Source organism: Leptonychotes weddellii, chromosome 13 (genome assembly GCF_054177405.1).
Source record: "Leptonychotes weddellii isolate Sample4059 chromosome 13, ASM5417740v2, whole genome shotgun sequence".
NCBI lineage: Eukaryota > Metazoa > Chordata > Mammalia > Carnivora > Phocidae > Leptonychotes > Leptonychotes weddellii.
Genome location: NC_138381.1, coordinates 35,285,402 through 35,312,600, shown reverse-complemented (window position 1 = coordinate 35,312,600; position 27,199 = coordinate 35,285,402). Strand labels below are relative to the sequence as shown.

At 35.9% G+C, this 27,199-nt stretch overlaps 1 protein-coding gene across 2 annotated transcripts in view; it reads right to left on the bottom strand.

The window, feature by feature from the left end:
- Positions 1-27,199, bottom strand: part of NOL4 (nucleolar protein 4) — a 291,164-nt gene that overhangs the window by 31,761 nt on the left and 232,204 nt on the right. For both annotated transcript variants that reach the window (XM_081801435.1, XM_081801436.1), the window contains one exon: positions 25,237-25,417. In XM_081801435.1, the coding sequence (XP_081657561.1) occupies positions 25,237-25,417 (181 nt within the window). The remainder of the gene's footprint in view (positions 1-25,236; positions 25,418-27,199) is intronic.

Here is a 27,199-nt window from a genome sequence, read left to right as displayed (position 1 = left end):
GAGAAGAACATGCAGCCAAGAATACTTTATCTGGCAAGGCTGTCATTTAGAATGGATGGAAAGATGCAGAGCTTCCAAGACTGGCAGAAACTGAAAGAATATGTGACCACAAAGCTGGCCCAGCAAGAAATATTAAGGAGGGTTCTATAAAAGGACAAAGACCCCAAGAGTGATATAGAACAGAAATTTACAGAGACAATCTATAGAAACAAGGACTTCACAGGCAACATAATGACAATAAATTCGTATCTTTCAATAATCACTCTCAACCTGAACAGCCTAAATGCTCCCATAAAATGGCACAGGGTTGCAGATTGGATAAAAAGACAGGACCCATCCATATGCTGTCTACAAGAGAACCTAAAGATACATCCAGACTGAAAGTGAAAGGTTGGAGATCCATCTTCCATGCCAATGGGTATCAAAGCTGGGGTAGCAATTCTTATATCACACAAAGTAGATTTTAAGCCTAAAGACTGTAGTTACAGACACAGAAGGACACTATGTCATTCTTAAAGGGTCTATCCAACAAGAAGATCTAACAATTGTAAATATCTACACCCCCAACCCGGGAGCAGCCATCTACATAAGCCAACTGTTAATCGAAATAAAGAGTCATATTGATAATAATACATTAATTGTAGGAGACCTCAATACTCCACTCTCAGCAATAGACAGATCATCTAAGCAGAAAATCAGCAAAGAAACAAGAGCTTTGAATGACACACTGGACCAGATGGACCTTATAAATATATAAGGAACATTCCACCCTAAAACAACAGATTACTCAGTCTTCTCAAGTGCACATAGAACTTTCTCCAGAACAGACCACATACTGGGTCACAAATCAGGTCTCAACTGCTACCAAAAGATTGAGATTATTCCCTGCATATTCTCAGACCATAATGCTTTAAAACTGGAACTCAATCACAAGAATAAATTTGGAAGAAATTCAAACACTTGGAAGCTAAAGACCACTCTGCTCAAGAATGTTTGGGTCAACTAGGAAATCAAAGAAGTACTTAAACATTTCATGGAAACCAATGAGAACAAAAACACATTGGTCCAAAACCTATGGGATACTGCAAAGGCAGTCCTAAGGGGGAAATACACAGCCATACAAGCCTCATTCAAAAAAATAGAAAAATCCTGAATTTACCAACTAACTTTATACCTTAAAGAACTAGAGCAAAAGCAACAAATGATGCCTAAGCCACACATCAGAAGAGAAATAATTAAGATTAGAGCAGAGATCAATGAATTAGAAACCAGAAACACAGTAGTTCAGATCAACGAAACTAGAATCTAGTTCTTTGAAAGAATTAATAAGACCGATAAACCACTGGCCAGACTTATCCAAAAGAAAAGAGAAAGGACCCAAGTTAAAAAATTATGAATGAAAGGGGAGAGATCACGACTAACACCAAGGAAATAGAAACAATTATTAGAAATTATTATCAACAACTATATGCCAATAAATTAAAGCAACCTGGAAGAAATGGATGCCTTCCTGGAAACCTATAAACTGCCAAGAAAAAACAGGAAGAAATTGACAATCTGAATAGGCCAATAACCAGTAATGAGATTGAAGCAGTGATCAAAAACCTCCCCCAAAACAAGAGTCCAGAGCCTGATGGATTCCCTGGGGAATTCTACGAAATATTCAAAGAAGAAATAATACCCATTCTCCTGAAGCTATCTCAAAAAATAGAAACAGAAGGAAAGCTTCCAGACTCACTCTATGAGGCCAGCATTACCTTAATCCCCAAACCAGGCAAAGACCCCATCAAAAAGGAGAATTTCAGCCCGATATCCTAATGAATATGGATTCCAAAATCCTCAACAAAATCCTAGCTAATAGGATCCAACAATACATTAAAAGGATCATCCACCACGACCAAGTGGGATTTATCCCTGGGATGCATGGATGCTTCAACTTTCGCAAATCAATCAATGTGATAGAACACATTAATAAGAGGCAATCCAGAGAATGGGAGAAGATATTTGCAAATGACACTACAGATAAGGGGCTGGTATCCATGATCTGTAAAGAACTTCTCAAACTCAACACCCAAAGAACAAATAATCCAATCAAGAAATGGGCAGAAAACATGAACAGACATTTTCAAGGCCACCATTACTCTGATACTAAAACCAGACAAGGATGACACAAAATTATAGGCCAATATCCCTGAGGAACATAAATGCAAAATTCTCAATAAAATATTTGAAAACGTAACTTAATACACTAAAATATCATTCACTATCACCCTGTGAGATTTATTCTGGAAACAATTATGCACCAACAAATTGGGCAACATAGAAGAAACAAATTCCTAGAAATATGCAAACTACCAAGACTGAATAATGAAGAATTTAAAAATCTGAAAGAACTTATAACTAGTAAGATTGACTCAGTCATCAAAAACCTCCACACAAACAAAAGTCCAGGGCCAGATGGCTTTACTAGTGAATTATACCAAATATTTGAAGAATTAATATCACTCCTTCTCAAACTCTTTCAAAAAATAAGAGGGGAACATTTCCAAACTCATTTTTTTTCAAGGCCATCATTACTCTGATACTAAAACCAGACAAGGATGACACAAAATTATGGGCCAATATCCCTGAGGAACATAAATGCAAAAATTCTCAATAAAATATTTGCAAACCTAACTTAATACACTAAAACATCATTCACTATCACCCAGTGAGATTTATTCTAGTGATCCAAGAACAGTTCAACATCTGCAACTCAATGTGATACACCACATTGACAAAATGAAGGATATAAATCATATCATCTTAATAGATTCAGAAAAAGCATTTGACAAAAGTAAGCATTCAATTATGATAAAAACTCTCACAGAGAAGATAGAGAGGAAACTTACCTCAACATAATAAAGACCATATATTACAAACTCACAACTACTATCATACTCAACCACGAAAAGCTTTCAGCATTTCCTCTAAGACCAGGAAAAAGAAAAGGATGCCTATTCTCACTTTTATTCAACATCATATTTGAAGTCCCAACCAGAGGAAGTAGGTAAGAAAAAGAAAATCCGTCCAAATTAGAAAGAAAAAAGTGACAGATGACATATTATATATAAACTCTATAATAGTAGGGGGGTTTTTTTGGTGGAGACTTTAAACAAATTCAGTAAAGTTGCAGCATACAAAATCAATATACCAAAATTTGTTGTGTTTCTGTACATTAATAAATTATCACCAGAAGATTAAGAACACAAGTCATCAAAAAGTTGCATCAAAAAGAATAAACTACTTAGGAATAGATTTAGCCAAGGAGGTGAAAGACCTGTACTCTGAAAATTATAAGACATTGATGGAAGAAATTAAAGCCAACACAAATAAAAAGCTATTCTATACCCATGGATTGGAAAAATTAATATTGTTACATTTTCATACTACAAAGCAATCTACAGATTCAATGCAATCCATATCAAAATTTCAATGGCATTTTTATAGAAATGGAACACACAATTTTAAAATTTGTGTGGTACAACAAAAAGACCCTGAATAGGCAAAACAATCTTGAAAAAGAAGAACAAAGCTGGAGGCATCTCACTCCCTGATTTCAAACTATGTTACACAGTGATAGTAATCAAAACAAAGTAGTATTGGCATAAAAGCAGATGCATAGATTAATGGAACAGAAGTGAGAGCCTAGAAATAAATCCATGCATACATGGTTCATTATTTTATGAAAAAGGTGCCAAGAATATGCAATGGGGAAAGACTTTCTCTTTAATAAATGGTGATGGAAAAATTGGACATTATCTTACACCATCGACAAAAATGAACTCAAAATGAATTAAAGACTTGAATGTAAGACTTGAAACCATAAAATTCCTAGACCAAATCATAGGCCATAAACTCCTTGACACCAGTCTTGGTGATGATTTTTAAATCTGTCACCAAAAGCAAAAGCTACAAAAGTAAAGATAAACAAATGTGATTAAATAAAACTAAGAGCTTCTGCACAGCAAAGGAAACTGCCCACAAAAATAAATGGCAACCTACTGAATTGGAAAGTCATATATCTGATAAGGGTTAATACCAAAAATATATAAAGAAATCCTATAACTCAGCACCCCAAAAAACAATCTGATTAAAAAATAAGCAGAGGATCTGAATACACATTTTTCTAAAGAAGACATGCAGATGGCCAACAGACACATGAAAAGATGCTCAACGACATTAGTCATCAGGGAAATGCAAATCAAATCCACAGTGAGATATCATGTTACATGTGTTAGAATGGCTACTATCTAAAAGACCAGAAATAACTAGTTTTGGTAAGGATGTGGGAAAAGAGCCTCATGTACACTGTTGGTGGTAATACAAATTAGTGCAGCCACTGTGGAAAAGAGTATGGGGGGGGGGCCTCAAAAAATTAAGAATAGAATTACCATATGATTCAGCAATTTCACTTCTGGGTATTTATCCAAAGAACATGAAAACATTAACTCAAAAGTATATGCACCCCCATGTTCATTGCTGCATTATTTACAATAGCCAAAATATGGAAACAACCTAAGTGTCCTCTGATGGATAAATGGATAAAGAAAATGTAATATACAATTTTTATTTAGACAAAAAATCTTGCTATTTGCAACAATATAGACAGTCTCGGAGGGCTTTACACTAAGTGAAATAAGTTTTGCCAAGAAAGACAAATACTGTATGATCTTACTTATATGTGGAATCTTAAAAAAAAAAAAAAAAAAAAAAAAAAAAAAAAAAAAGCTCAAAGATACAGAGAACAGACTAGTGGCTATCAGAGGTGGGTTGTGGGGTGGTCAAAATAGGCAAAGAGGTCAAAAGATACAAATTTCCAATTATAAATAAGTCATGGGTATATAATATACATCAAGGTGATCATATGTTCATTATACTGTACTGCATATTTGAATACTGGTAAGATATTAGACCTTAATAGTTCTTATCACAAAGAAAAAAAGTCTTGTAATTATGTATGGTGATATATGTTAACTATACTTTTTATGATCATTTTGCAAAGTATACAAATACTGAATAATGTAGATACCTGAAACTAACATAATATAATGTTATATGGCTATTAGACCTCACTTAAAAAAATAACAAAATTTTAAGAAGTAATGTTTGGGGTTAGGGCACCTGTGCCTGTCTTCCCTCAATGGTTTTTTTTTTTTTTTTTTAATCAAATACGTACTTTGATTTGTTAAAAATCAAGAGATTTAAAAGTTAAGCACAACACTTTTTTGAACATAAACAAAATACTTTCTTATATGTGAAGGCAGACAGGGTTAATGGATATCCATGGATATTAATGTCCTCTTTTCAATGTTTCATTTTTGTTTTTAAGTTATATACAAGGCAAATTAATATTTTACACAAAATAGAAGAAATCATGGGAGATCATAATTAGAATGGTATGAGAAGAATATCTTGTGAATAATGAGGATATGAAAGAGGTGGGTATATTATAAACACCAAAGCATAGGTTTCCTTTGGAATATCACACCAAAAATAAACAGTAAGACCTCTCTCACAATTATGGATAAACTGTTTATGAATATGTTTTTAAGAACAAAGTATTAAAATGAAAACATGATTGACTTCTGGGGAGGCTAGCAGTCTAGGAAGATCCTAGCCTCACCTTGTCTCATGGTGACATGGACACCTGTGGGAACCAGCACAGTGGAAACTCTCCACCTAGCTTGCTAACAGTGTGCCCGACCCCTTTCATCTCATCCTGGGCAGGAGCTTTCCCACAGGGCTGCGGGTTCCCTCCCACACTGAACTGGTGCAGACCTTGCTGGCACCATGAACTTTGCCCCCACATTCTCCTGTGGACATGCCCTCTCCAACATGCTTTGATAGGAGACTATTCAAAGCAGTAACATAAGCCTAACAGGGTTCAGAAACACTCCAAAGTGACTCCTGTCCAAGGGAGAGGGGAAGATAACCACCCACACCAGCCCAACTGCAGCCTCAGCAGTGGGCTGAGGGCAGATGTCTGGTCTGACTACAGGCCCTATCCACCAACAAAAGCTTCACAGGGGAGAATATAGGGAAAGGGCCCTGCGATTTGGTGCTACCACGGATCTGGCAATGCTTGGTCTGACTCAAATGAAGCCCAAGGAAGCCCTAGACTGGCCTAATAACAACACAGGGACCAAGCCCTGCCCAAAACAGTCAGAAAGAGCCATTGTAGGTGACTGGAATAAAGACAAATGGGGCTCAGCCAACAACAGCAAGGTGCATGCGATGAACGTAGGAGACAACTCTGAAGCACCAGCTTCTGGTAAACAGGGGACATTGACTGCAGGACACTACAGGACCTCTTATCATAAAGCCATTTCTTTCAAGAGCAAGAGATGTAGTTGACTTTCCTAACACACAGAAACGATCAGAAAGTTAGACAAAATAAAAGTATGGAGGAATAGGTCCCAATTGAAAGAGAAGGAGAAAATCACAGCAAGGGAGCTAAATGAAACATATATAAGTAATATGACTGATAGAGAATTTAAAGTAATGTTCATAAAGATACTCACTGGACTTGAGAACAAGAGTGGAGGACCTCAGTGAGAACCTCAAAAAAGAGAGAGAAAACATAAAGAACCAATCAGAGATGAAGGATTCAATTAACTGAATTAAACACACTCGGTAGAATACATAGACTAGAAAAAGCAGAAGAACAAATCAGTGATGTGGAGGACAGAGTAATGGAAAGAAATCAAGCTGAACAGGAGACAGAAAAAAGAATAAAAATGAAAATAGATTAAGGGAACTCAGCAACACCATCAAGTGTAATAACATTCACATTATAGGTTTCCCTTAAGTAGAAGAGAGTGAAAAGGGGGTAGAAAATGTATTTGAAGAAATAATAGCTGAAAACATCCTGAATCTGGAGAAGAAAACAGAAATCCAGATCCAGGAGGCACAGAGAGCCCTTAATAAAGTCAGTCCAAGGAGGTCCACACCAAGACACATAGTAATAAAAATGGCAAATGGTAGTGATAAAGAGAGAATTCTAAAAGCAGCAATAGAAAAGAGTTACATTCAAGGGAAAACCCACAAGGCTATCAGCTTATTTTTTAGCAGAAACACTGCTGGCCAGAAGGGAGTGACATGATATATTCAAAGAGCTGAAAGGGGAAAAAAAAATACTTCTATCCAGAAAAGCTACCAATGAGAATAGAAGGAAAGAGAGAGTTTCCAAGACAAAAATTAAAAGAATTCATGAACACCAAACCAGCCCTGCAAGAAATGTTAAGGAGGACTCTGAGTGGCAAGGAATGATCATAAGTAGGAGTAAGGAAAATAGGAAGCACAAAAGCAGTAAAATTAAGAATATCTAAAAAATCAGTCAAGGCATTCACAAAATAAAAATATAAACTATGATACGTTATATCTAAAATGTTTGGAGGGGAGAGGAGTATAAATTTAGTGCTCTTAGAATGGGCTCAAACTTATAGGACCATCAACCTAATATAGACTGCTATATGCATAAGATGTTATTTATAAACATAATGGTAATGGCAAATCAAAAACCAATATATAAAATAGATAATAATAAAATAGATAAAAAACTAAAAGAGAAAGGAATCCAATCATATCACTAAAGTAGCCAGCAAACCATGAGAGAAGAGAGCAAGAGAAGGAACAGAGAACTACAAAAACAACCATAAAACAAGTAACAAAATGGCAATTTATATGTATATATCAATAATAATTTAGAATGTAAATGTATTAAATTCTCCAATCAAAAGACATAGGATCACAGAATGGATAAAAAAAATAAGACCCAACTATATGCTGCCTACAAGAGATTCATTTCAGACCTAAAGACACATGCAGATTGAAAGTGAAGGGATGGAAAAGCATTTATTATGCAAATGGAAGTGAAAAGAAAGCTGAGGTAGCAAAACTTGTATCAGACAAAATAGAAACAAAGACTGTAAAAAGAGACAAAGAAGGACATTATATAATCATAGGAAAAATCCAACAAGATACAATTGTAAATATTTATGTACCAAATGTGGAAGCATCCAAATACATAAAGCAGCTAATAACAAACATAAAGAAAGTGATCAATAGTAATACAAAAATAGTAGGGGTCTTTAACACCCTCCTTACATCAATGGTTAGCTCGTCCAAACAAAATCAACAAGGAAAGAGTGGCTTTAAATGACACATTGGACCAGATGAATCTGACAGATATATACAAAACATTCCATTCTAAAACAGCACACACAGAACATTCTCCAGAATAGATCACATTTTAGGCCACAAAACAAGTCTCAACAAATTCAAAAAGATCAAAGTTATATCATGTATGTTTTCTAACCACAATGCTATGAAACTAGAAATCAACAACAAGAAAAAGTCTGGAGAGAACACAAATATATGGAGGTTAAATAACATGCTACTAAACAATGAATCAATCAACCAATAAATCAAAGAAGAAATTCAAAAGTACATCAAGACAATGAAAATGAAAAAACAGCAGTCCAAAATCATTGAGATGCAGCAAAAGCTGTTCTAAGAGGGAAGTTTATAGCAACACAGGCCTACCTCATGAAGCAAGAAACATCTCAAACAAAAACCTAACCTTACACCTAAAGGAGCTAGAAAAAGAACAAAACCCTTACCACTAGAAGGAAGAAAATAATACATTTTAGAACAGAAATAAACAAAATAGAAGCTGAAAAAACAATAGGATGAATTAATGAAACCAGAAGTTGGTTCTTTGAAAAAATCAACAAAACTAATAAACCTTAGGCAGACTCATAAAAAGAGAGGACTCAAAATCAGAAATGAAACAGGAGAAGTAACAACTGACACCACAGAATACAAAGGACAGTAAGAGGATATTATGAAAAATTATATGCCAACAAATTTGACAATCTAGAAGAAACAAATTCTTAAACTGAATCCAGAAGAAACAGAAATTTGAACACCCCAGTTACCAGCAATGAAATTGAAACAGTAATCAAACAACTTCCAATGAACAAAAGTCCAGGACCAGACAGCTTCACAGGTGAATTCTGCCAAACATTTTAAGAAGAGTTAATACCTATTCTTCTCAAACTATTTCAAAAAATATAAAAGAAAGGAAACCTTCCAGGCTAGCATTACCCTGATACCAAAACCAGATAAAGACACTACCAAAAAAGAGAACTACAGGCCAATATTTCTGATGACCATAGATGTAAAAATCCTCCACAAAATATTAGCAAAGTGAATTCAACAATACATTAAAAAAAGTCATTCACCACAATCAGGTGGGATTTATTCCAGGGTTGTAAGGGTGGTTCAATATTCATAAATCAATCATTGTGATACATCACATCAACAAGAGTCAGGATAAAAACCATGTGATCATTTTAATAGGTGCAGAAAGCATTTGACAAAGTACAACACCCATTTATGATAAAAACCCTCAACAAAGTAGGCTTAGAGGGAACATACCTCAACATAATAAAGGCCATATATAAAAAACCCACAGCTAACCTTATACTCAATGGTGAAAAACTGAGAGGTTTCCCCCTAAGGTCAGGAACAAGACAAGGATGTCCACTTTCACTACTTTTATTCAACATAGTAATGGATGTCATAGCTGCAGAAATCAAACAAGGAAAATAAATTAAAAACATCCAAATTGGTAAGGAAGGAGTAAAACTATCACTGTTTGCAGATGACCTGATAGTGTATATAGGAAACCCTAGGGACTCCATCAAAAAACTGCTAGAAGTGATAAATGAATTCAGTAAGGTCACAGGATACAAAATCAATATATAGAAATTTGTTGCATTTCTAGACACTAATAATGAAATAGCTTAATAATGAATTAAGAAAACAGTCCCATTTACAATTGCACCAAAAAAACTGAAATACTTAGGAATAAATTTAACCAAGGAAGTGAAAGACCTATACTCTGAAAACTTTAAAACACTGATGAAAGAAATTGAAGATGACACAAATGGAAAGATATTCATGCTCATGAATTGGGAGAACGAATATTGTTAAACTGTCCATATTACTCAAAGCAATCTACAGTTTTAATGCAATCCTTATCAAAATACCAATAGCATTTTTCACAGAACTAGAACATATACTCCTAAAATTTGTATGGAACCACAAAAGGCCATGAATAGTCAAAGGAACCTTGAAAAGAAGAACAAAACTGGAAGTATCACAATACCAGGTATATCAAGATATACTACAAAGCTATAGTAAGCAAAACAGTATGGTACTGGCACAAAAAAAGACACATAGATCAATGGGACAGATAGAGAGCCCAGACATAAAACCATGATTATATGGTCAATTAATCTTTGACAAAGGAGGCAAGAATATACAATGGGAAAATTCTCTTTAACAAATGGTGTTGGGAAAAATGGACCACCTTCTTACAACATAGACAAAAATAAACTCAAAATGGATTAAAGACCTAAATGTGAGACCTGAAACCATAAAAATCCTAGAAGAGAGCATAGACACTAATTTATCTGACATTAGCCATAGCGATGTTTTTCTAGATAGGTCTTCTGAGGCAAGAGAAACAAAAGCAAAAATAAACTACTGGGACTACATCAAAACAAAAGGTTTCTCTACAGTGAAGGAAACAGTCAACAAAACTAAAAGACAACCTACTGAATGGGAGAAGATAGTCGCAATATCTTTACATATCCAATAAAGGGTTAGTATCCCAAATATATGAAGAATTTATATAACTCAACAACAACAAAAACAAAAAAAAATATAAAAAAAGGGCAGAAGACATGAACAGATGTTTTTCCAAAGAAGACATACAGATGGCCGACAAACACATGAAAAGATGCTCAACATCACTCATCATCAGGGAAATGAAAATCCAAAGTACAAAGAGATATCACCTTACACCTGTCAGAATAGCTAAAACAAAAGCACAAGAAACAAGTATTGGTGAGAATGTGGGGAAAAAAAGGAACCCTCTTGTACACTGTGGAAAACAGTATGGAGGTTCCTCAAAAAGTTAAAAATAGAATCGCCCTGTGATCCAGTAATCGCACTACTGGGTATTTACTAAAAAAATACAAAAATACTAATTCAAAGGGATACATGTACTCCTATGTTTACTGCCACATTATTTACAATAGACAAATTATGGCAGCAACCCAAGTGTCCATCAATAGATGAATCCATAAAGAAGTGGTATATCTATACAATGGAATATACTCAGCCATAAGAAAGAATGAAATCTTGGCATTTGCAATGACAAGGGTGGATCTAGAGGGTATAATGCTAAGTGAAATAAGTCCGTGAAATACAATACCATATGATTTCACTCATATGTGGATTTAAGAAACAAAACAAAGAAAAGAGACAAACCGAAAAAAAAAAAAAAAAAAAGACTCTCAAATAGAACAAACTAATTGTTACCAGAGGGGAGGTGAGTAGGATGAAGGGTAAAACAGGTGAAGGGCTTTAAGAGTACACTTACCATGATGAGCACTAAGTATAGCATTACTGACTCACTATATTGTACACCTGAAACTAATATAACACTGTATGTTATGTTCTACCAGAATTAAAATTAAAAAAAAATGTTTATTTCTACAATAGTGCCCCAAGGAACAATGGAGTAACTTATATTTGCAGAAATAGGAACCAGAAAAAAATTTCTAAATTTAGTGTAAAAATTACTTTTGGATACATTCAGAGTGCAGCAGTCCTTCCGTATCCATGGTTTCCCCTTCCAGGGTTTCAGTTACTTCTGGGCAACTTCATCTGGAAGTAGGTGATCCTCCTTTTGAGATATCATCTGAAGGTCAATAGCGACTTAATGCTAATGTGACAATGCCTATGTCACTCACCTCACTTCATCTCATCACGTAGGCATTTTATCATCTCACACCATCACAAGAAAGGTGAGTATGGTATAGTAAGATATCCGAGAGAGCGACTACATTCATTCATGTAACACTTACTGCAGTATATTGTTTGTTCTATTTTATTAGTTATTGTTAGTTTCTTACTAAGCCTAATTTATAAATTACTAAATTTATAAATATGTAAATTTAAAAATATAATTTATAAATTAAACTTTATCATAGGTATGTAATACAGGAAAACACATACTATATATATGGTTCAGTACTACCCACAGTATTAGGCACCTACTGGGGGTCTTGGGAATATCCCCTGCGGATAAGGGGGGACTACTGTACTCAAGAGGATTATATTCCCTTATGAGTTTAATCACCAGAGAGAATTTGTTTTCCCTGAGATCACGGCGATATTGGCCAGAATGTTAGTCACCACACATTAATCATTTGTTAATTCTGAATTTGACTGAGTGGAAATAGAAACACAGGAGGCAGTTTGTACTTTGTGGACTCACTCACTTCCCCGAGTTCCAGCAATGGTACGCGGATAGAAGGAGGACTCTCTGAAAAAGCATTTGTATGTTTGTCAAGAGCCAAATGTCATTTAAAATGACTGTGTGCCTTGAAACCACAAAAGGAAATATTAGCATTGTAACTGTAATCACATTTGGCATTTGAAATGTGTTAACATGAAAGAGAAAAAAATAAGGCAACTCTGGCCTTCCTACCCTCTTGGAGTGATTCAGGCAGACAGACCCAAGATCTCTAGTGAGGCCGAGGAGCAGCCTGGTGCCTATTTCAGGAAGATGCATCAGTACCTGAACCCAGGAAAGAGGAATGTAGAAAATGGCTAATTCAATTTTCATACAGAGAGTGATATTTCTGACTTCCTAGAAAAGTAGAACATTCTGAACTCCCCAAAGAGCTCCTTCCTGAGTAGCAGCGGGCTGGTGAGGCCAGTAAAATTTAACTTGTTTGTTCAGACAGATTCCCAGAGGACATGTCCAAGTTCAAAGGAGGTTGTATAAGGAAAACAAGCCCAGCCAACCATTAGGAACTCATACCGCCTGGATAGCCCCTGAAGCGGATCCTAGCAGGCTCAAAAAGAAAGGTCCCAGAATACTAATGGAGTCATCTTTTCATTCCTTCCCTTCAGTGAGTAGGCACAAACACAAAAACACAAAACAAAAAGGATCTTAACAGTCAGAAAAGATCCATTTTACTGTAGAGAAGGGCTCTTAGGAAGCTGCTGCCAGAAAGCCTGATCAATATGGAGCTGTAAAACCAGTTACATGTGCTTGGCAGTCCATGGAAAACACAGGGCCACTAACTTCTTTTATTCAGAGCCCTTTCTCTGAGGCTCCCTGACTGAACAAAAACCTGCTGAAAGATTTGGGGGCTCAGTCAGATAAACTGAAAGATATTTCAGTTTATTTTGCAGGTAATTCGTATCATTTTCCTTTCAATTTTCCAGCAACTGATTAACATAGTTTCCAATCATTAAAATTTACCAATAAGCATCTCCCTGAAACTCTATGTATCTCAAGACATAGGTGTGTAAATCGTTCAGTCTCACCTCAGTTCTAGATTATTATCATGGTACATGTGGGAAAACCTGGAAAAATAGAATGAACTCAGTGGCAAAACTGGAGTCACATTTCAAACATTTTCAGTTTGGGCTTGCTTTCTCTAAATGTCACACAATTTAAAATTCTGTCACAATGAAACTCTTGTAAAATTTGTTTTGTTTTGGGGCACCTGGGTGGCTCAGTCGGTTAAGCATCTGCCTTGGGCTCAGGTAATGATCTCTGGGGCCGGGGTGGGCTCCCTGCTCAGCAGGGAGTCTGCTTCTCCCTCTTCCCCCTTGTGTGTGTTCACTCTCTCCCTCTCTCAAATAAATAAAGAAAATCTTTTTAAAAATTTGTCTTGTTTCTAATTTTAAAGTAATGCCAGCTTCTGCCAAAGAGGTTTTCAATGCCTATGTTACAAATTATTAGCTTTTCTCAGAACCCTAAAATGACTGCAAGTTATTTAAAAGCTGGGCAGTTTGAATTAAAAGCACTGTTACTTAAAAATCACCATTTAAGTTTCCATAAGTTTATTCATTGACCCCACTTATTTTATTGAAGAGTGAAAATACATATATAATTAAACGCACAGAGCTTGATGGAATAAATGTAGAAAAAGTTTTCTGCAGTAATAAAACCGTCCAAAAGCCAATATAATGGTGTGGAGTGAGCAGAGTAGTGTCTGGAATCAGCACTGTCCAACAGAAATTTCTGTGGTGATGGAAATGTTCTTCTGTGCTATTGGATACAGTAGCCACTCACCACTTTGGCAACTGAGACACTGAAATGTGTCCCAGTGTGACTGAGAAACTGAATTTTAAATTTTTTTTATTCCAATTTCAATAGCCACCTGTGGTTAGTGGCTATTCTATTGGATAATACAGATGTTGAGAAACATACTTAAAAAAATCAAAATAAGGGTACAAATGAGTAGGGTTTAAAGTAGGGAAATACACTAAGAGAGGTCATCAAAGGAATTCACATGGAAGAAATGGGCTTTCTAAGAATAGTCACAAGTTGGACACCATGATGACACAATCACCAGATACAAAGTCTCTATTATGTGCCATAGAATGTGCTTTGAAAACTCACTCAGGTTTATTGGAACTCTACTGAGATATAGTAAGTGCATAATCCCAACTATGTTGACTTCAATTAGATCACATGGTCATCTTTTTTTACATGTTATCATCATGTAGATCTTTCCATTGTGGAAATGACATACAAATTAACCATAGGGGATTCCTGAACTTCTGTGTATCACTTTTAGGCTCTACTCTATAAAATCATTATTCTCACAATTTTACGTAATAGATCTTATGTATTTTTCACACAACAGAAACACCCAGCTGGTCTTCTAGAGCAGGATGATGATGAATCCCTCCCCCATGCCTCTGCACTACTTTGCATGTGGCTAGTGAACCAGAACAAGTTATTTAAGAGGATAAGGTAAAGGTAAAAAGAGCACCTTGCCAGTTCCCTGGATAACTATGTAAACATTTCTCTCTTGAATCAGGGAACTTAAATCTGAATACATTTTAAAGTGGAATTTGTGTACTTCAAAACATTTGTCTGAAATGTTTGATATGAAACACTTTTCTTCTAGTATTGTGCTCTTTAGGATATTAAGAGAAAAAGAGAATAAACTTTAAGAAGACATCCTAACTGATGATTACCATGCTCAATTGGATTTAGTTAAGTTCTCTAAACAGGTACAATGTTTTATTGGAACAATTTCTTTCTGAGTCACTTATTTATCCATGTAATATTCACTGAGCATGAATATAAGCCGGTTATTTATTGATGCTAGTGTTATGATAGTCAAAAAAAAAAATCACCTTGCCTGTCCTCAAACTGAGCACAGTCCATTATAGAAAAGAGCACATAACAGGTTAAATAAGAGGTATGGCTAGGGTATCATGGGAACATATAAGAAGAAAACTTAATGGGGGAGGCATCCAGAAAATTATCATAGAGAACATAATAGCTGATATAAGTCAGGTGCAGGGGAGGGCATTCCTGCATGAGAGGCAGGCAATAGGAGGGGTCAAGATGAAGAATTCATTGTTAAATAATTGAATATGAATTTTCTCGGGATGTCTAGATCAAGTGATCTGGTTGACAACTGGATATAAAATCTGAAGCTCAGGGCAAAGCTTGGGTGAGATATGCCCCTTTTGGCATATTCTAAAACCATAAGAGCTAGCGGGCTCACCTTTGAGCAGTGTGCAGGACAAGACGATTAAAGGGACAAGGGCAGGATATGCTAGGAAAACCCCAGGATGGAAGGCACAAGTAGAGAAAGCCCTAGAATGCAGAAAGAGAATTATCCGAGGAGAAAAGTGACAGGAGAATGTATTATCGTGGAAGCCAAGAGAGTGGATGTTTCAAGGCTCTAATCATCAACAGATACAAATATACCCAAGAAATCTGGTAAGATAAAGGACAAAAATCATCTGTAGTTTGACAATAAGTGGAATCGTGGATAAACTTGCCCTGACCAGTTTCAGCAAAATAGTGAGAGAGAAGCCAACTATAGTGGATTGAAGAGTGAAGGATAGATGAGAAGCAAAGACAGTGCATGAATAGAAGCACTCCTCTGAAAATTTCAGATGATAAGTGATGCTTCAGAATGTTGATGCCAAGGGGAAGCACTATCCATACACAAAGCCAGTCATATCACTATCAATGATCTCTAGAATGGTAGTGAAACTTAGGGCCAACCTTCCTTAGACTCATAATTATAAGTTCTGATCCAAAGCATCTTTACAACCAACAACCCTGAATATTAGTGAGGAGCCAATAAGATAATGGATGTAAAGATTCAGGCAAACTAGAAATTGCCACACAAATGTTAGTTATTATGGTCATTATTACTACAATTTTGTCTTGTTAAATTTCGGTCTGTATATCAGCCCAGTTTATATCACAGTTGAAAAACAAATTGAAAAGTCTGCCCAATGGAGTTTGTGGAGAGGAAACATCAGTAGTTAACTTACGTATTATGCATATAATTTAGACTCAAGAGATCCAATGGATAACTGCAGCAAACCACAATTGCCCTCTTTAGACAGCTCAGTGTGAACTTCCTGATAGAAAGAAAGCATTCCAAAGTCCTATGTAATTGGATGTGATAATAACGGGAGGATTGGCTGCTTGCTTGCTTCTCATTTCAGTTTGATAATTTGAATAAATTCTTTATACAAATTGTAACTGCTGTCATTTTGATAACACTCCAACTTGAAAATTTGGATTGTTGGGTGCAGACCCTTGCCAGTGCTAAACAAATGGAGGTTGGCTAATAAAGGATTTGAAGGGCACCCTTTCCTTGCTATCAAGTCTCCAACAGGGGCAAGCTTTCCTACTGCTACTGTATTCAAAATTAAGCAGTGTGTAAAGCTTCTTGGACTCTTCCTCTTTCACCCACAGAATCTTCAAATTCAGTTTAGTCTTTCTTCTTACTTCTGATTCCTTTGCTTTATTTAAAATCAACCCTTACCCCTGCCATCCAATATACATAAATAATTCTCTTTGCACCTTTTTCTCTTTTGGCACCAAGTGTTCTATTTTTAAAACATTTATTATTCATTAAGCTAATATGGTTGAGCACTTAATATTTATTCAGGAGATATAATAGTGAGCAAGACAGAGTTTCTGCTTTCAAGGAATACACATCTATTTAGGGAAAATATCTGAAAACCTATGTCACGATTCAAGGAGACAAGTGCTAGAATAGAGACATAAACAGGAGAATAATTACTTTCCCAAAGGATGGAAGGGTGCCGAGGTACAGTAAGGTTTCCCCGAGGAAGTATTATTTAATCAGAATCTTAAAGGATTCTGATGTTTAGACAAGAAGAGGAAGAATATTTTATCTCATTTTGACCTGTAAGTTCCTTGAGGTCAGTGATTCTGCCTTACTCAACTTTGTTTCTCTTAAAGTGCCTGCTATGGACTGAATGTTTGCCTTCCTCTCAACATTCATATATTGAAATCTAATCTCCAGTGTGATGGTATGTGGAGGTGTAGGACCTTTGGAAGGTGGTTAGGTTGTAAGGGTGGAGCCCTCTGGAATGGGAGGAGTGCCTTTATCAGAGAGGCCCCACTCCTTCTGCAGGAGTGGGCAGCTGGGAACCAGGAAGTAGCTTCTCACCAGATACCAAATCTGCCCGCACCGTGATCTTGGACTCCACAGCCTCCAGAATGCTGAGTAATAAAGGTTTGTTGTTTAAGCTACCCACTTTATGGCATTTTTGTTATAGCAGCCCAAAGAAATTAATAAGAAAGTGATTTGAAAATGAGAACCCAAACTCTTAAGTCTTTGGACTCTTTAAGTCCAAATCCCGTTAAGGTATCCTTTCTCATTCTTTTGCCCTCGCATTCTTTTTGAACATAGCACAGTCTACAGGGTTCATGTTCTTCTACGTTAGCGTAAAAGGTTTTACAAACATAGTATCTCCTTCAATCTTTGCCTTCCTATTTAGGCAGCTAATCCACATCCTGCTTCCCATTTAATGATTTAAATTCTGATTGTCTTCCTATCTGCTTTATAATTCAGATGTGTAGCTAATTCATCTTGCTCTCTTGAAAGTTGCTGCTCCATTCTACACATTCAGAAGATCTCTACAAATCCTAAAATCAAGAATTCTCAAACTTAGAGTAACTGGAGTTGTCAGCCATCAGAGATGATGTTAGCATCTCATATAATGCTAATCTTCTGCTATGTCCTTTTTAGCTCTCAAGATTTATGTATATGTATATATTTTCTTTCCCCACAGCTCCAAATATGTTACAGGGAATGACTATTCTGAGGTCTTACAAGTGAAGAAATAAGCTAAAGATAATACCACTTTTAAAAGTCAGAATGTTTGGGGTTTCCAGAATTTATGAAGAAAGTCCCCAAATAAAGGAAATTGTGAGCCTGATCCAATCAAGCTGCCTTTCTGTGATTAAAACAAGCAAAAACTAAACACTATCAAAATAGCAGTAGCCGGGGCGCCTGGGTGGCTCAGTCGGTTAAGCCTCTGCCTTCGGCTCAGGTCATGATCCCAGGGTCCTGGGATCGAGTCCCACATCAGGCTCCTTGCTCAGCAAGGAGCCTGCTTCTCCCTCTGCCTGCCTCTGTCTCTCTCTCTCTGATAAATAAATAAAATCTTAAAAAAAAAAAAATAGCAGTAGCCATTACAAGTATTACAGGTAGGATGTGCTTTTGAGAAAAAACGTTATTTAGAGCTCCTTCACAACCTGAAATTACCCATTTGCCTTGCTACTACTATTATAGCCAGAGTTATTTTTCAAACATGAGGTAGAGAAGTTCTCTTTGGTTTAAGCTTGAAGCTGTTATTTGCCAAGACTAACGTTTTGCTTTTTTTTTTTTTTTTAAACTCCATTACACTCATCCCGAAGCCAGTGCTCAAAGAAAGCCATCCATTTTAAATTTGTTGCATGCCATACTGGTTATTCTCCTATTCCTGTTTCTTTGCTTTGGTACACAGTCTGAATTGTTCAAAGTTGTTCTTTACTGTGTCCTTAAGAGATACATACAAAAACCAAAGATGTATTAATCCAATAACCAAAAAGTCAGCCTGTGTGAACTTGAGCAAGTCACCTTACTTTCCTGGGGTGTTTCTTTAGTCATAGCCTTTTAAAAATAAAGAGGTTGCTACCAAATTATTTCTCAAGTCTCTTTAGGCCTATCATCCTATGATGGGTTTTTTGGGGGATAACTTACAGACAAGGTAAACCTCACCATAGTATCATAGTACCTACATTTAAACTGCTAGTTTATAAAACCTGCTCTCTAACCACATATACGGCTGTATAGTTAGAATCTATACCAAATTTTCTACGTGGCTTTTGAGCAGCACTGAGCAATAAAATTGAGGAATGGATACCGATATACTGTGTAGGGGTGTGTAGTGTGTGTATCTGTCCATGCCCTGTGGTACATGCTTCAAAGGACAAACTCGGGAAGCTATGAAAATTATGACTATATTTTATCTAGACTCAGAATGAAGGCTTTAAAAGATGAGCAATAAATGAGGGACATGGGGGTGAAAAGGGCACATCAAAGAAAAGTTCAGGTGGGTGAACCTTGAGGCATAAAAGGCTAACTAATGACATTTTCCTAAGAACAAGGAGAGCCATAGAAGGGTTTTAGATAATGAAGTGATGCAATCAGATTTTTCTTTTCTTAAAAATTACTTTGATTCTGGGGTGCCTGGGTGGCTCAGTTGGTTAAGTGACTGCCTTCGGCTCAGGTCATGATCCTGGAGTCCCAGGATGGAGTCCTGCGACAGGCTTCCTGCTTGGCGGGGAGTCTGCTTCTCCCTCTGACCCTCCCGCCTCTGGTGCTCTCTCTCTCTTTCACATTCTCTCTCTCTCAAATAAATAAATAAAATCTTTTAAAAAAATTATTTTGATTCCAATGTGGAGAATGGGTTGAAGGGCAAGAAAAATTTTTGGTGCCCTACTCATTAATAATTCATAGCAAAATTTTTCCTTTAATTTCCTTCTCAATATTTACTCAGGATTGCCAGTTGCCCCAAAGTTCTCTCCTCTCTCCTCAAAAAACTCAAAATATTCTCATATTCTCACTTGTGTCTTCAATCTTGTCCTTCTTTGTATATATTATCTTTCTTCCCACCAGTAACTATCTGCCTTTTTCATGAAAACACAGTGCTTCTTCCAATTAGCTCAATAAGTCAAAGGAGCAAAGTGGAGCATGACACATGTATAGTCCCACAGGATCCTGAGCTCAGAAGAGTCCCATGCTTTGTGTAATGCTCTGTTATCACCATCTTGATATTCTTACTTTTTAAATAAGAAGCCCTACATTTTCACTTGGCATTGGATTCCCAAATTACACAGTCATTATGGAGCAAAGATAAATTATTTTGGTTGTATTTGGGTAGAGGTGAGCAATACTCAATTTGTCCTATATTCTTTTATATGTCACTTCCATGTCCAAAGTTTTGCACACTTCTCTTCATTTGCAGTACCACCATGATATTACAGAAATAACTAATATTAGGCAAAATAGATGTAAGAAGTTACTAGAGATAAAGAGGGATATTTTACAATGATGAAAAAGTCCATCAATAAGATATAACAATATAAACAATAAATATGCCTAATGACAAAGTCCCAAAATAAATGAACCAAAACTATTAGAAACGAAGGCAAAGTAAACAATAATAGTAGTTGGAGACTTCAATAACCTTCTTTTAATAATGGATATAACTAGGCAGATGATCAACAAGAACATCGAAAACTTGGACAACACTATAAACCAACTAGACCTAATACATATTTATAAATACCCAACCATCAACAGCAGAATACACATTCTTCTTAGGTACACATGGGACATTCTTTAGGATAGATCACAATCTGGGTCATAAAAAAAGCCTCAATTAATTTGAAAGGATTGGAATATATATATATATATATATATATATATAGTATGTTTTCCAATCACAATGGAATAAAATTAGAAATCATTAAATAAATTTGGGAAATTCACAAATATGTGGCAATTAAACAACATGCTTCTAAATAACCTGTGGGTCAAAAAATAAGTGACAAAGGAAATTAGAAAACACTTTAAGGTGAATGAAAACAAAAACACAATATACCAAAACCTATTTGATGGAGATAAAGAAATGCTTACAAGGAACTTTAAAGCTGTAAATAGCTATAAATGAAGAAGAAAAATGGGCTTCAAATAAATGTCTTAACTTTTCAGCTTAAGACTGGAAAATAAGGACAAACTGAACTTAATGTAAGCAAAATGAAGGAAATAATAAATGTGGGAGTAAAAATCAATGAAATGGAGAATAGAATAATACAGAAAATAAAAGAGGCCAAAGCTTGTTCTTTGAAAATATCAAGCAAAATGACAAGCCTTTAGCTAGAGTCACCAAGAAGAAAGGGGAGAACTCAAATAACTAGAATCAGAAATTACAGAGGACGCATCACTCCTGACCTTATGAAAACAGAAAGGATTATAAAGGAATCCTATGAACAACTGTGTCAATAAATTAGATAATTCAGCTGAAATGGGCACATTTCTGGAAATACACAAACTACCTAAACTGACTCAAGAAGAAATAGACAATATAAGTGGACATATAACAAGAGATTGGGTTAGTGATCAAAAACCCCTCAGAAAAACCCAGACACAGATATCATCACTCCTGAATTCTACCAAACATTTAAAGAATTAATTCCACTACTTTGCAAACTCCTCCAAACATAGAAAAATATAGGATAAAATTTAAAGTAAACATTCCACCTACAACAGCATCACAAAAGGAAATAGCTGTAAAAGAAGTGCAAAGCTTGTACTGTAAATATTACAAGACATAGTTAAAAATGTTTAAAGATTGATAACAAATGAAAAGACATCTCATAGTCAGTCTATTATTTCCTCAAAATGTTAATTAATCATAGTTACCACATGTATGAACCAGCAATTCCACTCCCAGGTATATGCCCAAAAGAATCATAACATATATACACAAACTTGTACATAAATGTTTATAGCATTATTCATAGTAATGCCAAAGTGAGAAAAATCCAAGTGCCCATCAATTGAATGGCTAAACAAAATATGGCATAGCCACAGAATGGAACATTATTTGGCAATAAAAAAGAATGAAGTATTGATCATACTATAATATAGATGAACCTTTAAAACAGCATGCTAAATGAAAGATGCCTAACACGAAAGACCACATATTGTACGATTCGCCCATTAAATAAAATGTCCAGAATAGGAGTGTCTCTGGAGAAAAAAAGTTGATTAGTTCTTACCAGAGACTATCACATACTTCAGCACTTGCTTCCTCCGCACAGATTGTTAGCTCAGTGGTTTACAGTGTGGCCTCTGATGTCAGAAAGCCTGTGCTCAGATCCTGGCTCCTCCCTTTACTAAGGAGGGACCGTGGGAAAGTCATTCACTGTCTCTGAGCCTCACAAAACGGGTTTCAATCATGTTAGAAAAAAAAGGAAATGGTGCCCAAGCATTATTTTTTTAAGTTGGGGTAAGTTCAATTTTACAAAATTTTTCCACAAAATTGCAAAACAGATCTCAGAGGACTGTGTAAGGAATAAATGGAAATTACATGAAGCACCACAAGGACTCAGTAAGTGATTGGTATTGCTATTACTTGATGTTAAATAAATTACTTTAATAAATGAATGACTGTTTAAGTCTAAAAAACAAAGTTTCTGTCAATAAAATCTATAGTCAATACACTTTTCCCCCAAATGTTTTGATCTGGTGGTTGAGTTCTGAACTACGTAACAGTTCTTATTTCCCATGTCAAATTTTTAAAAAGAGTTGTTAGCTTCCAGCTTTACTGGCTAAAGGAGTGTTCAGCTTTTGTTTATGTTGTCCTTTTCTGGTATTGAACTTTCTCATTCCAGCTGATTTGCTGTCTAAATACAAGACTTGAAAACAACTGAGAAGGCTCATTAGCTTTGGAAAAAACGGGATATACATTTGAAACTTAGTTTCTTTCCTAAATAAGAGGCTTTCTTTTTTTTCCCTTCTACTTGAGGCACCCCTCTTTTGATTTGGAGGTAACTGATTCAGACTAAAGCTCAGTGATCCTGTCCTTAGAGCACCTTTAATTTTAAAGCAGACCAAAAAGCCAGCCCTAGCTTTCCAGAGTCACCCCTGAACACACTAAAAGCCTATTTCCGGTATTATATAGGTAAGTGATTTTCTAGAGTATATACTCCTTTGACATTAGTAATGCAATTCCCTCCCAAATATATGAAAATCCCACCAAGCCTAATTCAAATATTCAAATTAAAATTGGTCTTTATTTTTAGGCATTTTTAAGTAGAAAATGTCTCACTGATAGCTACCCATTCAAATACAAGAGTATGGAGTTTTTGTTTGAATGTATTGCTTTTACATCTATATCTACTTTGCCTCCTGCTAAAAATTCCAACTTCCACTGATATCACAGAATTATAAATTTGCTTTAAACCACAATGCACAAACAGTCCCAAAATAATAATATTATTACTGAAAATAGGGTTTTATCATAGACTTACATGCTCTGGAGTCAAATAATGGTTTTTGAGATCACTTGGAAAAGTTCCTGTGTGTGGGGGCTATGCCAACCACTCATTAAAAAGATAAAGTTCATTTGCATCATTTTTCTTTCAATATCAGGAATGCTTAAAGTCAGTTTGGTTTATAATTATGTGTTTAAATTGTTCAAAGTTAAATTTATAAAACAAAATATAAAAACCAAGTATACTCACAATTCCAACTTACATTCCTTTCCCATACTGTTCTCCCCCATTCCTGCCTCTATGTAAAATTTTTTTTAATTATATAAATCCTTGTTTAATGAATCTTAGCATACTATAGGTACTTTCCAGGATTTGGAATGCATAAAGAGATTTTTTATCACTTTTTATAGCTGCATGTTACTCTCTTGTTTGGATGCACTCGAAATGAATCAACTAACCATCAATTGATAGACATTTTTATTGTGGACATTTTTATTGGTAATCCTTTTTTCTTGCACTTATAAATAACACTACAATGAATAGCCTTGTGCATATGTCTTTTTGTATGTTTACCCATATGGCTTTAAGATAAATTCCTAATAAGAGATTCCTAAAGAGATTGCTGGACTGAATAGTAACTACATATTTAATTTTTCTAGACACTGCCAAATTCCACCCCGACTTTTTGCATTTCTACAAGCTATGCATGAGAATCCTCATTTCCCCCACAGCCTTGTCAAAAGAATATTGTGTAAATATTTTGCTTTTTGCTTATCTGCATTTCTCTTATTAGGAGTGAGTGGGGTTAAGTAACTTTACCCATATTTGAGGGATATTTGCATTTCTTTCTTTGGAAACTGTGTATTATTCATTTTCTAACCTTACTTTTTTAATATATAGTTTTGGGCATTTCTTTTTCGAAGAACTTCATGTGTTGGCTTATTAACCTTTTATAGTATAGGTAGCTAATAATTTCCCAGTTTATCATTTATTTTTTACTTTGTGTATAATGTTTTCTTGTCATGCAAAAGTGTGTGTGCATGTGCATGTGTGTGTGAAATGGAATTTATTTTTTCCCTGGATTTTAAGTATACTTTAGGAAAATTTTCCTACAACTCAGTTATAAGAAATTCACCCATGTATTTTATTCCTTTTATATTACACATTTGGAACTCATTTTGGTATATAAGCTCAAGAAATTCCTAAAAGTTTACCAAGCATGAGCCAGTATGAGCTGGCCCCAGCACACCATTCATCACTGGTGGAGCATGGAGAGCCACGGGTTGTTTCTATGTGTTGTTTCCGTTCATATGTTCTTAGGTATAATGACTAGTTGTGTTTTATCAAGTCAGTAAAGTTCCTGGTGCCTCAAATTTTCCAAATTAAAAACGTCTTTGAACGTTGAGAAAATGGGTCATTATTCTTGACAAATCGTGCATTACAGCTTTGGGGGGCGGGGAAGAATGTATAACTATTTGGTTAGAACAAAAAAATTGCTATTTCTCTAGTTGAGATTTTTTTGAGTGCAAAACATCAATTATCCAGCTGCATCATAGTGCCGCTACTTTCGGAAACAGCAACAGAACGGGGAGACATCCTTGTAGGGAGACGAACGTGACCTATGAAACGGTCTTGTTTTTAGCCGATTGGTACTCTTGCGTATCACAGTAAATTCATTTTCTCCTCTCAGATTTAGAGAATCTGCTATCCCCAAACGGACAGAAAAAGCACAATAAATAGTAAAGACTCACCACTACTGGAAGCGTCATTGAGATTGAGCAGACCGCCGCCGAGCCCTCGATAACTATGGTAACTGTAGGTCCCGTTTCCGTTGATGTACAGCACCTCCTGGGAGCCGGAAACCGCGGAGGCGGAGTACGGGGCCTGGGCCGCCTCCGGCTTACACTGTTTGTCAGCCGGCGCCGATTCGTCCTGCAATGACAACAGCATGCCGGGACTGTCAAGTCACAGCGCTATTCCGCCTTGACCAGGACTATCTTATCGTTATCTATATGGGAAAAAAAAAAAAAATCTACGGTCCACATCATTCAGTCAGCACATAGGCACATTTTCAACAACTTGGCTAAAAACTAAAAAAAAAAAAAAAAAAAAAAGGAAAGCAAAGTAACAATGTGAGACAGACTGGAGATGGCACAATTTGCACTTTCCAGCTGAATTTAAAATTACATGAAGAGAGCTGTTCACCCGAGCCCGAGGTGAGAGTATCCTAGATGTCCACGGACAGATGAAGAGAGAAAGAAAATACGGTATACCAAAGATACAAATGTAGGGATCCGAAGGGGTACGTGCACCCCAACGTTTATAGCAGCAACGTCCACAATAGCCAAACTATGGAAAGAGCCAAGATGTCCTTCAACAGATGAATGGATAAAGAAGATGTGGTGCATATATACAATGGAGTATTATGCAGCCATCAAAAAACCCCGAAATCTTGCCATTTGCAACAATGTGGATGGAACTAGAGGGTATTATGCTAAGCGAAATAAGTCAATCAGAGAAAGACATGTATCATATGACCTCACTGATATGAGGAATTCTTAATCTCAGGAAACAAACTGAGGGTTGCTGGAATGGTGGCGGGTGGGAGGGATGGGGTGGCTGGGTGATAGACATTGGGGAGGGTATGTGCTATGGTGAGCACTGTGAATTGTGTAAGACTGATGAATCACAGACCTGTACCTCTGAAATAAATAATACATTATATGTTAAAAAAAAAAAAAAAAGATAGTTGGAAGGGAAACATGAAGGGGGGAAATCAGAGGGGAGGATGAATCATGAGAGTCTATGGACTCTGAGAAACAAACTGAGGGCTTTAGAGGAGAGGGGGTGGGGGGGATGGGTTAGCCCAGTGATGGGTATTAAGGAGGGCACGTATTGGATGGAGCACTGGGTGTTATACACAAACAATGAATCATGGAACACTGCATCAAAAACAAATGATGTAATATATGGTGACTAACATAATAAAATAAAATTTAAAAAATTAAAAAAGAAAGAAAGAAAAAAAATATGGTATAGAACTACAGTGGAGTATCATTCAGCCTTAACAAAAGAAGGAAATCCTGTCCTTCTACAGTGTGGATGAACCTTGAGGACATAATGCTAAGTGAGATAAGTCCGTCACAAAAAGACAAATTTTGCATGGTTGTACTCATACGAGGTATCTGAAGCAGTCAAACACAGAAGTGAAGTCAAAGGGTGGTGGCAAGGGGCTGGGGAAGGGGTAGGTGGGAGCCAGGGAGTTGTTACCTGGGTGCAGTTTCAATCATGCAGGATTGGGGGGGGTTTCTGGTGAGTCAGCGCACAACATGCATATGGTTGACATATATATGATATATATGTGTGTCTGTGTATTTATACACATATATACATATACACACATACATATACATACACACATATATATACATATAATATATATACATATATATTTACTATATATATATGAATGATATACTATATATCTATGTATATCTATATATATATTCCTCTATATCAATATATAGATATATCTATATCTATCTATCTATATATATATAGATATAGTCATTCAATTTAAACTTATTAAATGAGTAAAGCTTATCAGAAAATTGATAGGTGAATCCATGATATTTACCATGGATTTTTTTATGCAAATGGCTTCTATCTTCTCTAAAGAAATAGATATCAAAGTACACTCATGGAACTATAAGG